The 15192-nt window shown below is 40.5% G+C and overlaps 1 protein-coding gene across 2 annotated transcripts in view; it reads right to left on the reverse strand.

Moving 5' to 3' along the window:
- The window catches only part of LOC124615398 (methyltransferase-like protein 25B), a 95364-nt gene extending 89707 nt beyond the window's left edge, over positions 1 to 5657 (reverse strand). The window contains exons 1-5 of one of the 2 annotated variants that reach the window (XM_047143233.1): positions 5509 to 5646; positions 1293 to 1421; positions 1082 to 1197; positions 678 to 963; positions 412 to 560 (exon numbers count right to left, since the gene is read on the reverse strand). In XM_047143233.1, coding sequence (XP_046999189.1) covers positions 412 to 560; positions 678 to 963; positions 1082 to 1197; positions 1293 to 1391 — 650 coding nt within the window. In that variant the 5' untranslated portion in view covers positions 1392 to 1421; positions 5509 to 5646. Of the gene's footprint in view, positions 1 to 411; positions 561 to 677; positions 964 to 1081; positions 1198 to 1292; positions 1422 to 5508 lie in introns of both variants that reach the window. The other variant, XM_047143234.1, reaches the window with a different exon arrangement.
- Between the last annotated feature and the right edge of the window lie 9535 nt (positions 5658 to 15192).

The following is a 15192-nucleotide window of genomic DNA, read 5'->3' on the forward strand; positions in this document are numbered from 1 at the left end:
CACTGTCTCACCCACCTGAGAATACTGTTCCTCTCAGGTAATGCCACATGGCTATCATTACTGTTCTGTCACAATGCTGTTGAAACTCCATGACAAAACTGGTTCGGATAATGGTTCCCATCATCGTAATTTGTGTTAACACGGGCCACTGCTCCAAGCCACACAAAATTTTATGATTTGCTCCTATTCAGCAATGTAAAAATTTGAAGCATACAACACACATTTGGTCAGGGTTGCCAACTGAAACTGATAGGTGCAGTACACTAAACCCTGACATATTTTGACCAAATCCTGTCTGTAGTTTATCATTATGTTTCAAAATTAAATAGCCAAGTGAAAGTTGGGAACATACTGCCACCTCCCCTGTTCTTTATCTTTCTCCCTTACCCTTGTACAGGGAAAAAAACCAACCTTGCTTGTTCCAGAAGGTTACCTTGAGCTTCTATACAGCACACCTGAAGCCCATATCTGTATGCCAGCATTCGTGACAAATGTCCCAGTCCTGATCCGACGTCCACAATCAACTTCACATCACAATGTTCAGCTGCTTGCGCAGTTACCTGTCGACAAGAAATGAAGGTAGAATATATTAAAACACGCGAAGTTTAGAGCCATGTAATCCATAAACTAACTTTAATGCAATATGAATACTATGTGTATCACAATACAGTCATTACCTTTGCCATCGAATTTATTTCATACTGCTTTTTTGGTTTAACATGTCTTGTCAAGACTTTATCTACTTTAGAAATTAGATGTTCTCCCGATGTTTCATTAACTTTGGCTGTAGGTGCTAAAACAGATGGTACTTTTATTTCAGTTCTATGTTCATGGCAATTCTTTCCATAACAGTGTGATACAAGATGTGCTTGAAAACTTTCTGCCACTTGTTTCCTTGACAGTTGCAGTTTCACTAACAAGTACCTTAATGTCAGTAAGCTAAGTGGCCAGGGTCTCTTGGACCTGTAAGTGAACAAAACACGACATTCTTTAATAGACAGTATCAAAAACATCAACACAAGAATGACAGGGTACAGACAATAGTATGCAAAATAAATTTGACACCATTCTGTTCACTAACCTCAGTTCATTGGTTTGATTATTTATTAGTGAACTGAGTTCTTGAGGATCAACATCTTTAAAAGAATTTTGCCAAGATGGTGGCAGTTTTTGCCAGTGCTTGTCCACATAATAGTCCTGGGAAGATATAAGCAATTTAACATGTATATATGTGAAAACACTGTTCTTCAAACTGTAATGATAATACTCCAGTAGTACTCAAAATATGTTACCAGGACATATGAATCCAAAAGCCATGAATACATTTCAGTAATAGTAAGGGAAATATCAATTCTTTGTTGTAATCTACTGCATTCTTTGCAAGTCTCCATCGCGAGGCTCCAGTGTATTACCAGACTGTTCTAAAAAACAAATAATTTAGTCAGACATAACTATTTTTGTAGTTCATATGTAAGAACAAAGAACACAGGTTTCTTGTTTAACTCAATTGTATGTGCCACATATTTTTCTTTTCTATCTGGCAGTACAGACTCACCCATTTTCTTTCCTAAAGTACAGAAATTGTTCATCACAACAAAGTGAAAATAACTATCAATTAAGGCTATATACAGGGTGAACATTTATAAAACCAACAAACTGCAGGGATGGATTCCTAACTGGAAACGGAGGAAAAAAAAGGTCCTATGAACATGTGTATGGAAATCCATCACAGCCACAGCATGTGGACTAACAAATGAATGTTCCTCTGATCACGTGCTGTGTGTTCCCTGTGTGTTGCAGGCTGTGCAATTGATACAGCATACTGTAAGCAACAGAAATGTCCAGTATTCTTGTTGGGAACAAGCCGGGATGGTGTTTGTGTATGGCCATGAAGATGGAAACTGTTAAGAGGCAGCACAGATATACTAAAACAAGTACCATCACAGACACCAACCACATCATACAACACCTCAAGCCCTTTTTGGGCGTTTGTGTGATCACGGGTCCTTTCAGACAAATGAACATGCAGGAAGGCGCTGGATTTTGCGTACACAAGACTTGGAGGACGGGTCCTTTCAGACAAATGAACATGCAGGAAGGCGCTGGATTGTGCGTACACTTGGAGGACAAGGTTGTACAGGATATTGAGGGGAACACTAGTACAAGCTCCAGACAAGTGGCCCACCAACATGGTGTCAGTCAAGAGATCAATTTTATGTATCCTGCATGACAATCGCTACCAAGGAGGCCATTTTCAACATCTGTTGTTATGTGAATGCAATGTCTGTTGTGACATGGATGCAATGCAGCTCTTTATTGTGTTCGGGGATGATTTGTTGTTGTTGCACAGGCACTGTCCATTTCTGAACAAATGTTCATTGGACCTTTTTTCCTCCATTTCTTGTCAGGAATCCGCCCCTGCAATTTATCAGTTTTATTAATGTTCACCCTGTATGAGTGCCTGTTGCATAACAGCCCAGCTTCTTATTAAAAATGTTTACAAGAGCCATGAGTTCCCTAACAATTCAATGACACACATAACTCATCATAATTTGATAAATTTTGACTGATTTGACAGTAGCAAAGTGATACATGTTTTTGGTCAGTGCTCATGATGACTATGTACAGTGATGACCGTAGCATCAATGCTGCACCAACACTGCAGAATCAATTATGTAGTGTAGCAGTTGATACAGAAATGTCGCAAGAACCAATTATGAAGTGACTAGAGAAATGACACACCAAATGCGGCATGTTCAAACTGTGACAGCTATAGACACGAAGAACTTGCAAGGACAACAACGAATCAGCATGACATAGGGAGGATTCGACCGCTATGTATCGATGCGAACCAACACATCATAGAGTCTCATCTCAACAAAGTGTAAGTATTTGCAGTACCAACTTGTAGGCAGCTAATGACATAGGTTATATTTTTTTAGTTTCAGAAAGTAAGGACAAGTATGTACACAGGCTGCACCTTACAGCTCTTAGTAAGCTTATTAGGCATGACTGTAAGTTGTTATTCAAACACATAATTAATATTACAGCCAAATGAAGGTTGGAGCTATGTCATGGCTAACCACAAACGCCCTTGTCCAAAATTCTTCTTTAAACAAAGAAAATTTGAAGGCCTACAGTCCGTAGCCCTTTGTTACCAAACACGGCATCATTAGCAATGCAGAAATTAATTATAAGAGTCTAAATTGCAAGGCATATTTATTAAAGGGTGAACAGTTTCAATCATCACATGATCATCTTCAGGCCTATAGTCATACTGGTGTATAGTGGCTGCACATAGAGCAGGAACTGCTGAATGATGATAGTCAACTGCTCAGAAACATCAATAATGAAGGAAGAATTGTTAACTGAAATAACATGTGACACAGTAGCAGTCAGGTGATTTAGTAAACTGAGAAATATGAATGACAAAGAGGTAAAAAAGCAATTACCTACAACACTTTGTTTATATTAACAGAGTTCATTATCCAGTAGAAGTCTATTTACCATCCATCTCATAATGCTCTAACTGACTGAGGTTTGAATATAGCAGCAAATAGTGCTTAAGTACGACCTGATATGGGCTTTGCAGAGGATCACAGTACCACAATCAAATTTTGTCCAGTAAATAAGGAAATTAAAAGAATTTATCTCCTTGTAAGCTTACCTTCCAAGAAGGAGCAACTGCAGGTAAAAACAGAATTTATGCTAGTGTAGTTAGTTTTCTCCCAAATCGAGATGGGAGGACAAATAATCCCCCCCCCCCCCCCCACTTGGAAACTCTAGCACTACCACTCGTGGCCTATACAACCAGCTCATACCAAGGCACAAACAGCACAGATGACAGGAAAAAAAACTTTGAGAGTCACAATGCCAAAATCATCATCTTCCTATGCTGTGCGGCACAATCATAGCAACCTTTTGTAACTTATCTAGGTCACAGAGGATGGTGGCCTAAATCATGTTATTTCCCACACCTATATAAGTTTAGTGGAGATCATGAGTGTATTGATGATTGAGATAGTGCTGTTCTGCTCTGACCAGTGACAATACAGTTGGCCCAACTTTCAATGGAGGTTGTGTTGACAAAATGAACTGTACCAAAGCTCGAAGTCTAAGTTAAATTAGATGAGAATGTTTGGTTGTGAGTTAGTGAAAGTTGTGGTGATAGGCTGCTGCACAGACAGAGTCGTAGTCTAGGCTGTAGGATGCCAATTTGATTGCAAGTTTTTGATGTCAATGAATGTCATATTTTTTGTGCATTCCTGAGTTACATTTATATCTCTCATGCAGACCCCTATCTCCCCAAGGATATCGGGGATTTTCACGTTTTACGTAGGTCTGAAGACGATAAAAACAGGATAATCATCGAAAAAAAACCTTATTACGGTAGAAGATCCGAGAGGTCATCAGTTTCCTTTCTGTTAATGTTTTCGTTTTGTTGGTGACCCGTCATCCTTTTACAGTAAGTCATTTCTTGAGTATCGAACGTCTTCCGTGTTGGTGGACGCCGTCGAATTAACTAAAGCGTTCGATACCACCTCGCCTACTCACAATACACTGTCGTCTTTCAACCAACCACGACCGCGTATTACGTTACAGATCTGAATATCTCTATTGGTGTGTTATTTATTAATGCCCACATAAGCAATCATTTGACTTACGATCACAACAATAACGTTGACGAAGTTCAAGGTGTCATCACTACGCTCTTCCATTTCACAAGAAAGAGTCCTTAGAAAAATGATGACTATTCTTGATGAGCAGAGTTTGCAACAATTACTGATGGGCTGTTAAAAGTTCCATGACGCAAAAAAACACAAACCCAGCGTCTAATACAATGATCGCGAGAAACTCATCGTTGACCCAGTACTTTCATAAACAAGTTAAACTTCTATCTAGTTCGCTATGTATGTGACAGCTTAACATTTTGTAACCCTGACTTGTAAAAGCGAACTGTTTGGGTAGTCACACTTCCAGACGTTCTCCATGTGACCATGTGATTATTCTCTGCAAGGATAGAGTCATCACGTTAAAGCGGATTCTAATATTATATTATTATTATTATAAGCTCTGACAGAACCCAATCTTCCTCCCTTGGCAACACAAGAAATATAAACTTGGTTTTCCTTCAATTGTAAGTAAAACATTTGTGATTATTCAACAACGTCCTAAATGTATTCCTACTGGTTGTAGGGAAAGAAAAGCTTCCAACATTTACACCAGTTTCACAACGCAAGAGGTCACCGCGAGGTGGAAATTATACACTGCAGTTGCAACTCGCTGAAAATTTGCGGAAACAAGTGTCTTTAAAAAATATGTTATCGTTCACAGGCAACCAACATGTTTATCCGCACACCACTTCTACACTGAAGTTGAGACGCGTCGTACCTAAGTAACACGCTACGCATCATTTCATGTAAAGTGTATTTTTTCTTTATTAAAATAACGTAATAAACACTGTTGTGATCGAATCTTCAAAAGCGGCAATAGCGTTCATATTTGTACCTTACGATAACAGTGTCATTACACATAATAACTGTTGTCTTCAAACTCTGCTGAGATTACGCATTTGCATTGTTGTCAAACAAATTTCTGCCTCAGGGTTGATCACCATACAAGAAAAACAACAGCAACATCTCACTGTTTAGTGTTTACTTCGTGTGCGTTCGTACTCAATTCAAAACAGCAACACAACCTCTTTGGCTTTGGCATTAGCATCAGCCAGTAGAGATCACTGGTATCAGCAAACCAAACACATCACATCCACGATGAATTTCGACCAAATATCTTGTAAAAATTTCGACAGCGGCATTGGGAGCGAAAGAAATGGGAGATGAAATTCCACTCGAAGTGGAATTGACGTCATACTAAGTCATCCAGTACATTTGTCAAGTTTCGTGGTCGCATCGATTCTTCTACATCTATCTACATCTCCTGTATACTCCGCAAACCGCTGTGAAGTGCAAGTCAGAGGGTACGTCTCATTTAACCCTTAACTACTCTGGTGAAATACTCATACACTAATACTCTAGTGGGGTCTCGGGGTACCCCAATAAGAAAAACGAAACTGTAATTTAAGGAAATTTTATTTTGGATTGCACTTTTATCACTGAATATTATAAACATTTTTACATATTTGAGATATGATTACAAACAATTTTGGCACACTGAAAATCGGTGGTTGGGGCAAACATGTTTTGAGCATTTTTCACACACTATTTTGGTTTTCTTGTCCACATTTCTTGCGCACATGTAGCATCTTGCTTTCTTAATGGGTTCCGGCTCAGAAGATGTTGAGGTAAGTACCACCAAGTTTAACAACGTCTCTCAGTTCACGAGAAAGGGGTCGGACATCTCGACGTTGTATATGGGGCTTTACTAAATCTATTCCAAGCTTTTGTAGCAATTCTCTTCTTTTTAAATCATTTGTTTCATCAAGTTGTTTAGTGCACTGAAGCAAGACGGCAGCATTGACTCCTACTATGTTTAGAATGGCATAAAATACAGACATTGGCCATCTGTGTGTTCGCCGTGATAACAAATAGTTGGTGCACATTTGGTCCAGTGCGTCCAGTCCTCCTTTTGTGGCATTGTAGTCAATGATCATTTCAGGTTTTTTCTGTTGAGTACTAATTTTCTGATCGTGATGCATAGATGAAAGCAACACAACAGCTCGACCTTTCCGAGGAACATAAGAACAAATTGTGTTTCCTTAGTTATGCCCAAATAATGCAGATTCTACCGGGCGCTTTCTGTTTGGTTTGAACTCTTCCGGGATCTGCGGTTTATTTTGCTTTAGAGCTCCTAAGACAGTCAACTTTTTGGCTTCTAGTTGATCACAGAGTTCAAGTGACATGAACTAATTGTCTACTGTCACATGTCTATTGCTTTCCTCAATTGGTGTTATTAATTTCAAAACATCCTGTGTTGGGATTGATAATGTACTTTTATTTGTCCCGTTTCCTGTGTAAACAAATGCACTGCATAAATAGAATGTTCGTGAGTCACAAAGGCACATAACTTTGAGGCCGTGTTTGGCTGGCTTCTTGGGCATATACATGCGAAATTTGTACCTACCACGAAAAGGTACTAACATTTCATCGATTGTCACGTGCGCTCCTGAAGTATAATACTTTTGACATTTGTCTATAAAGAGTTCCCACACTTCTCTAATAGCTGTAAGTCTGTCATCAGCCTGCCTAGCATCTCTTGTAGCAGCACAATCGAATCGCAAACAAAACAAAATGAATAAAAATCTCTGAACGCTCATAGTGGCTCGAAACACATCACGACCAGTTCCATCATTATCAAAAAGTCCAACAACATTTTCGTGATTGGATTTCATTATTCCAGATAAATAAAGTAGACCCAGAAATGCTCTCAGTTCTATTATATCTAACAGCTTTATGAACGCTGGCTTAGGAGCTCTGTATTTGTTTGACATATAATGTATATTGACATTTGTATTGGTGAGTATTAGTTGCAATAAATCTTCACTAATTAACAGTTCCCAAGCAGATAATATGTCAGTTGAATCAATCGTTTTTGCTTCACATTTACCACCTGGAAGATGGCTAACTATATTGTGAGCACGGGTAGGAGTTGTAGGAGGAGCTTCTTTTGACCACTTGTAGCACTGCTTGTTTCCAAAAAAATATTTGTCAGCGGAAGGTCTAATACACGCCTCTTCAACTGATTCTTCACAACTACTTTCTGATGTAGCTTCAGAGGTGGAATCATGATCACTTAGTATAAATTCATCCTCATCTGCTGTGGTTTCCTCATCAGATTACAAAAACGCAGGATCATTCACTATTCTTTCCATCTCGTCATCTGTTAATGACTTCGATGATGCCATTCTGAAAAATAATGCATTCATACTCAAATAACCCTAACAATTAACGTTATCATGGAAAGTGTGCTGTTTTCGAAGTACTCTAAGATTTCAGTCATGTAAAACACTAACTGAGATAGTCAAAAACAACTTACATTAATACTCTGGAGGGGTATTCTGAGACCTCTTTTTCTTTATCTCACACAATAATACTGGAAACACCGCATTCAACACTCCACGTTAAAAGCAGGATTATCAAGGGTGCCATCTGTTGTTCCGTTGCGATCTATGTATTGTATTCTATCGTCCGGGGTTCGCCGGGACCCCACTAGAGCAGTTAAGGGTTAACACGTTTACATGTGGCTCCACAAACCGGCTCAATACTGCTTTTGGGTGGTTCGTGTAAACACTTTAGAATCGATTCTGAAAATCCTCTTCTTGTCTTCGATTTTCCACTTCCATAATCCATTTTCGCTCCCATGTAAACGCAATCGGTTTTGAAACGTGCTTGAGCTGTCATGTTTCGTCTTGTTTCCAAAAAATACGGCTAACATTGATGGAGTGGCTTCTTGTATAATGAAGGATAAGTAGAAATATCACACAGAAGCCGTTTACACCTCATGTAACTGAAGAGAAACAATGACCATGCTGTAACTCTTCAGGCTTTCCCGGTGATCTAAAGACATCTTGGGTTGTCGGGTGTTCTGCCGGATATCAACGTCGTACTTGCACGATATTTTGGTCACGTAGCTCGTAACCTTCATCAGGTGCGACCTGAGACTGCTCCTCGAGTGGACCTGGTACAGTATTTGTGCCTATGGCCTTCCCCCTCCACCAATGGCTGCAGGCGCTTCCTCTGTGGTCCGCGCCCATTCCCTGCGACCTGCTTGAGCATTACTGCTCCGTTTTCTGTCCGCTGCGGTTCTAGGTGTTCCCTCTGCGGTCCGCGCCCACCAAACCCGCTCCTGGGGTTTCATCTACGGTCTAGGGTACCAAGCGTTCCCCCTGCGGTCCGCGCCCGCTCACCACGACCTGTTGGAGCGTTGCCGCTCCGCTTTTCGTCCGCTGCGGCTCTGGATGTTCCCTCTGCGGTCCGCGCCCACCAGTCCCACTTCTGGGTGTTCCATCTTCGGTCGGGTGCGCTGGCAGCCCGTCAGGGGCTCGTTTTCCATCTCCATGTCTCTGGTTCTTCTGTTTGTCTAGTGTTGCAGCTGGCCCCGTTGCTCCTTTAACAATTCCAGAGCTGGATACCAGGCTCTGCTTAGCTGGTACCCTGTGTCACGGTTCATAAGATCGTCAGCCATTTTAATTTCTATCGATTCTCTTATAACACTGTCCCAAAATCTGGGTGTTTGTGCTAGAATCTTGGTATCCTCATACTTCAAGGCATGATCTAGTTCTAGACAGTGTTCAGCAATGGCTGACTTAGTCACGTGTCTTAATCTAGTGTGCCTCTGATGTTCTTTGCACCTGATCTCCACAGTTCTTGTCGTCTGGCCAATGTAGGATATGCCACATTGACAAGGTATATTGTAAATCCCTGGTTTTCGTAACCCCAGGTCGTCTTTGACACTCCCCAGCAGTCCCCCGATCTTGTTGGATGGACAGAAAACACACTTGATATTGTGTTTACGGAGGATCCTACTGATTCTGGCAGAAACAGAGCCAGCATAGGGCAAATATGCCACCATCTTTGCTTCATCTTGGTCTTCTTCAGGAACCTGTGGTATAGTGGCTGGTTGGAGTGCCCTCTCAGTTTGTCTGTCCGTGTATCCATTCTTGGAGAAAACTATTTTGAGATGTTCTATCTCTATAGGTAGATTCTCTTGGTCTGACAGGGCCCGTGCTCTGTGGACCAAAGTCTTCAGAACCCCATTCTTCTGAGCAGGGTGGTGACAGCTGGTGGCCTGCAGATATAAATCAGTGTGTGTTGGTTTTCGGTACACACTGTGGCCAATTGATCCATCTGCTTTCCTCTGGACTAGTACATCCAGAAATGTCAGCTGGCCATTCTTCTCCAGTTCCATGGTGAACTCGATATTAGGGTGGCATGAGTTAAGATGTTCAAGAAACTCATTGAGCCTGTCCATCCAATGTGGCCAGATCATGAAGGTGTCATCCACATACCTAAAGAAACATGTGGGTTTAAATGTGGCTGTCTCCAATGCCCTCTCCTCAAAACTCTCCATAAACATGTTGGCAACCACAGGGGACAGTGGGCTGCCCATAGCTACACCTTCAGTTTGCTCGTAATATTGGTTTCTGTACAGGAAATACGTGGATGTCAGTGTATGACTGAACAGGTCCAACAGAGCACCGTCAAATTTCTCTGCAATCAGTTCTAGTGAGTCCTTCAGTGGGACCCTGGTGAACAGCGATACCACATCAAAACTAGCCATGATGTCCGAATCTGTGCTGTGCAGTTGCTTGAGGCATTGCAAGAAATCTTCTGAGTTGCGGATGTGGTGAATACATTTCCCCACATATGGAGACAGGAGGCCTTTCAAGTACTTGGCTGTTGTGTACGTAGGTGCCCCAATATTACTGACAATTGGGCGTAGGGGCACGCCCTCTCTGTGTATTTTAGGCAGACCATACAGTCTAGGTGGCACTGGCGCCTTTTCCCGTAGTTGTCTGATGATCTTATCGGGCATCCCTGTTTCCTTCAAGAGAGCACTAGTCTTCTTGGCCAACTTGACCGTGGGGTCACTCTCCAGAATTCTGTATGCAGGGTCCTCCAGAAGTTGGCGTACTTTCTCATCATAATCCACCCATTGCAAGATGACAGTGGATGGACGTCTGTCCATCCAACAAGATCGGGGGACTGCTGGGGAGTGTCAAAGACGACCTGGGATTACGAAAACCAGGGATTTACAATATACCTTGTCAATGTGGCATATCCTACATTGGCCAGACGACAAGAACTGTGGAGATCAGGTGCAAAGAACATCAGAGGCACACTAGATTAAGACACGTGACTAAGTCAGCCATTGCTGAACACTGTCTAGAACTAGATCATGCCTTGAAGTATGAGGATACCAAGATTCTAGCACAAACACCCAGATTTTGGGACAGTGTTATAAGAGAATCGATAGAAATTAAAATGGCTGACGATCTTATGAACCGTGACACAGGGTACCAGCTAAGCAGAGCCTGGTATCCAGCTCTGGAATTGTTAAAGGAGCAACGGGGCCAGCTGCAACACTAGACAAACAGAAGAACCAGAGACATGGAGATGGAAAACGAGCCCCTGACGGGCTGCCAGCGCACCAGACCGAAGATGGAACACCCAGAAGTGGGACTGGTGGGCGCGGACCGCAGAGGGAACATCCAGAGCCGCAGCGGACGAAAAACGGAGCGGCAACGCTCCAACAGGTCGTGGTGAGCGGGCGCGGACAGCAGGGGGAACGCTTGGTACCCCAGACCGTTGATGAAACCCCCAGGAGCGGGTTTGGTGGGCGCGGACCGCAGAGGGAAAACCTAGAACCGCAGTGAACGGAAAACGGAGCAGCAACGCTCCAGCATGTCGCAGGGAATGGGCGCGGACCACAGAGGAAGCGCCTGCAGCCATTGGTGGAGGGGGAAGGCCATAGGCATAAATACTGGACCAGGTCCACTTGAGGTGCAGTCTCAGGTCGCACCTGATGAAGGTTACGAGCTACATGACCGAAATATCGTGCAAGTACGACGTTGATATCCGGCAGAACACCCGACAACCCAAGATGTCAATGACCATGCTGATTAAATCATTTATTTATTTTCGTGTTCCATAGATCCTTGATGCGAATACACCGCTAGGATGTAGGACGTGTCAGATTATTACAATAATAACCATATATAAATGGTCATGAAGTTTACAAACGAAATGACATGTGAACAGATACAGGAGATTCAAGTGTTTAAACAACAGAGATGATAGTAGTAATAATTATTACACAAACAAATTATCAGTCTTAAATACTAATACATATAAAAAGCATTCTGGCATCAAATGATATGCCAGTGCTACATAGTCAATTCTTATAGGAATGCTTAAAATTAAACACATTTTACTAGTTGTTACATACTGTCAGAAAATTGCTGTAAAAAATAGAAAGAACTATTCAAAAGATAAATTTTCAGTTGATTTTTGAACTTAGTCATATCCCCAATGACTGATTCAACACGAAATGGAAGTTTATTGTATACTTTATGATTGAATAATACACTCCTTTCTGTACCACGCTGAGATTTTTTTGTCTTTGTGAAGGTCTTGTTTACTTCTTGAATCATGATCAAGATACTCACTGTGTGTTTTGTAAATTGTATGATTATTGTTCACAAAGATCATTAGTGAAAAAAGTACTGAGATGGCATGATGAGGATCCCAAGCTGTTTGAATAAATTTCTACAAGAGCATCTGGGGTGCTCTCTAGCCATAATTCTGATGACTTTTCTGTGCAATACAGACTTTATTTGGCTCGTGACTGGTACCTCAAACTATGATGCCATATGTCATAAATGAATGGAACTATCCGATGTATGCAGATTTAATTGTTTACAAGCTACAAACAGATGAGACTGAGCGAATGGCAAATGCTGCAGAATTCAGTCTTTTACATAGGTTGTTGATGTGAACTGACTAGTTTAGATGGTTGTTTATGTGTAATCCCATGAATTTAGAAGACACAGCTCTCAATATTTCTTTGTCACCGCATCTTATTTCAATATATTCCTGTTTTTATTTTCTGGTTGAAACTGAATGAGTTGAGCCTTATGTGTCAGACCATTTGAAGTGAACCAATCCAGAGCTCCTTTGAATACATTGGTCACAGTGTTCTTTATACTGCAGTTGGGTGTTTATCAATGATAATGCATATGTCATCAGAACAGGGTGAAATGTAGTAGTAGTAGCTTTATTCATCCATAGATATCTTTTTTACAAGGATATAGGCCGTGTCAAAGTATTTACAAGTTTAGACCAATTTAAAATAAGCTAATTCATGTACACATATATTTACAGGCTTCTAGTTAGAGACAGTCATGAGATTTACTCCTGGTATACAATACTTTTTTTTCAAATAACTTATTAAATAATGTAATATCCACACTGTTCACTCAATCTCACTATCAGTCACTGCACACACTATACACACATTATTTCATAACACTTCACACATACACACACACACACACACACACACACACACACACACACACACACAAAAGGAAAGGAAGGGGAAGGAACTAATGATAGCAGCTGCCTTGCGACATTGTAGGGAGTCAGCAGTAGCGAGTGAAAATGTGTGCCAGTGGGGTCTCGAAACCAGGATCTCCTGCTTACTAAGCAGTTGCGTTAACCACTGCGCCACCCAGACAGCTTTTTGTGTCATACAGCGTGGCAGATCATTGATAAAGATGAGAAAAAGTAAGGGACCAAGCACCGAACCCTGTGGCACTTCACGTTTTACTGTACCCCGGTCAGAGCAGGTAGGTGCCATCGTAGAACTGTTCAATACAACCTTCTGCCTTATGTCTTCTAGATATGACTCGAGCCACATCTTTACTTCACCAGTGAATCCATAGTGCTCATTCTTTGTAAGTAGAATTTTGTGAGCTACACAGTCGATTGCTTTAGACAGTTCACAGAAGATTCCAACTCATGACATTTTTTTGTTTATTGATTCAACGTGTTGGTTGACAAATGAGAAATGGCGTGTTCAGTTGAAGTACCCTTTTGGAATCCAAACTGATTTTTATTAACGATTTTATTTTTCTTAAGATGATCCAGGATTTCCTTGAACATTACTTTCCCTAGAATTTCAAAGTGACTTGTTAACAATGAAATTGACCAGTAGTTGGAAATGTCAGCTTCATCACCTTTTTTAAACAGTGGTTTCAGAATTATATATATGATACTATTAGAGACAGTGCCTTGATTTATGGACTCATTAAAGATGTGACAGAGAACTCCAAGAATAAATCTGCAGCAGTGCTTCAATACTTTGATAGATATACTACCCATACCCATGGAATTTTTATTTTTCATTTGCCTTATTACCTCTGTAATCTCTTCAGTTGTTATTATGGCACATGTATCTGACTAATTGTGTTTCCACTGCTTTTTGTAGAAGACTCATGGCTTCAACAATAAACCCTTTACAACCATTTTGATCTGCTACTGTCAAAAATGTTGAAGATATTGGTAACTACTTCACATTCATCTACCATGCTTACATTATGATGCAGTTCGATACTGTCTGTATCTTCTTTAATTTTCCTATCTCCCTTCTGACCGCCTTCCAAGTAATTTTTATTTTATTATTTGAATTGTTGACTTAAGATTTAATAAACATGCTCTTGGATTTTTAATGAAACTCTTCAGGATGGTACAGTACAATTTGTAGTGCTCCCTATTCTGAGGTTTGTTGGAATTTCTGAGTGAGACATAAAGCATTCTCGTTGTTTTACAAGATGTTTAGATTCTCTTAGCGAGACACTGTATGCTGTAATCAGATTAGTGTTTTTCTAAATTCTCTTGGGAAATACAGCTTCAAAAACGGTAACGAATTCATTCAGAAATATGTTAAATGTGTCACTGACATTTTTAGCCTGATATAATGTGCCCCAATCCAACTGCTGCAAATGTCTATTCAATGTTTCCAGACTCTCTCTATTGATTAGTTTGAAAGCTCTGTTGGCAAAACGGTTCATGTTAACTGGGTTTAAATCATGCATTTTTAACAGCTACCTATAATGGTTGGAAAGGCCATTTAAGGTTTGTGTTACAGATATGTTATCAATTCTGTTATTGTCTACAGTTCTTGGTCACCCTTGTGGGAAAGTCAGCAATAGCCCTCAGATTAAAGGGGCTTATTACATTCTCAAAGTCTGTTCCATCATTATTACAGGTAAGGAGGTTTACCTTAAAATCGTCAAGCATTATTATTTCTCTGCTTTTTGGGTACAGGCAAGTTAAAAGTGATTTGACTTGCTTGAGTAATATACTACGCATTCCTGTGGGTGCTCTGTAAACAGTGGCAACATAAACAGGCAGAGTATTGACATGGGGTTGAATACAACAAAGCCTCAAAATGTGATCAACACAATTTAATTCACGCCTACAGACTTGTAAATTATATTATTTTTAACATACATTATTACTCCACCTTTATCCATTGTGTTTCTAATATAATAAGCTGCTATGCTGTACTTACATAGTTGCACCATTTCATTTCTTTCTGTCAAATGATGTTCAGTAAAACACAAGATATGGGGATTGTTTATTGCATCAGTGTCATTAATGCAAACAGACGACTGGTCCAGTTTCTTTATTATACACATTATATTCCGATGAAAAATAAAAAATTTGTCAT

Source organism: Schistocerca americana, chromosome 5 (genome assembly GCF_021461395.2).
Source record: "Schistocerca americana isolate TAMUIC-IGC-003095 chromosome 5, iqSchAmer2.1, whole genome shotgun sequence".
Lineage (NCBI taxonomy): Eukaryota > Metazoa > Arthropoda > Insecta > Orthoptera > Acrididae > Schistocerca > Schistocerca americana.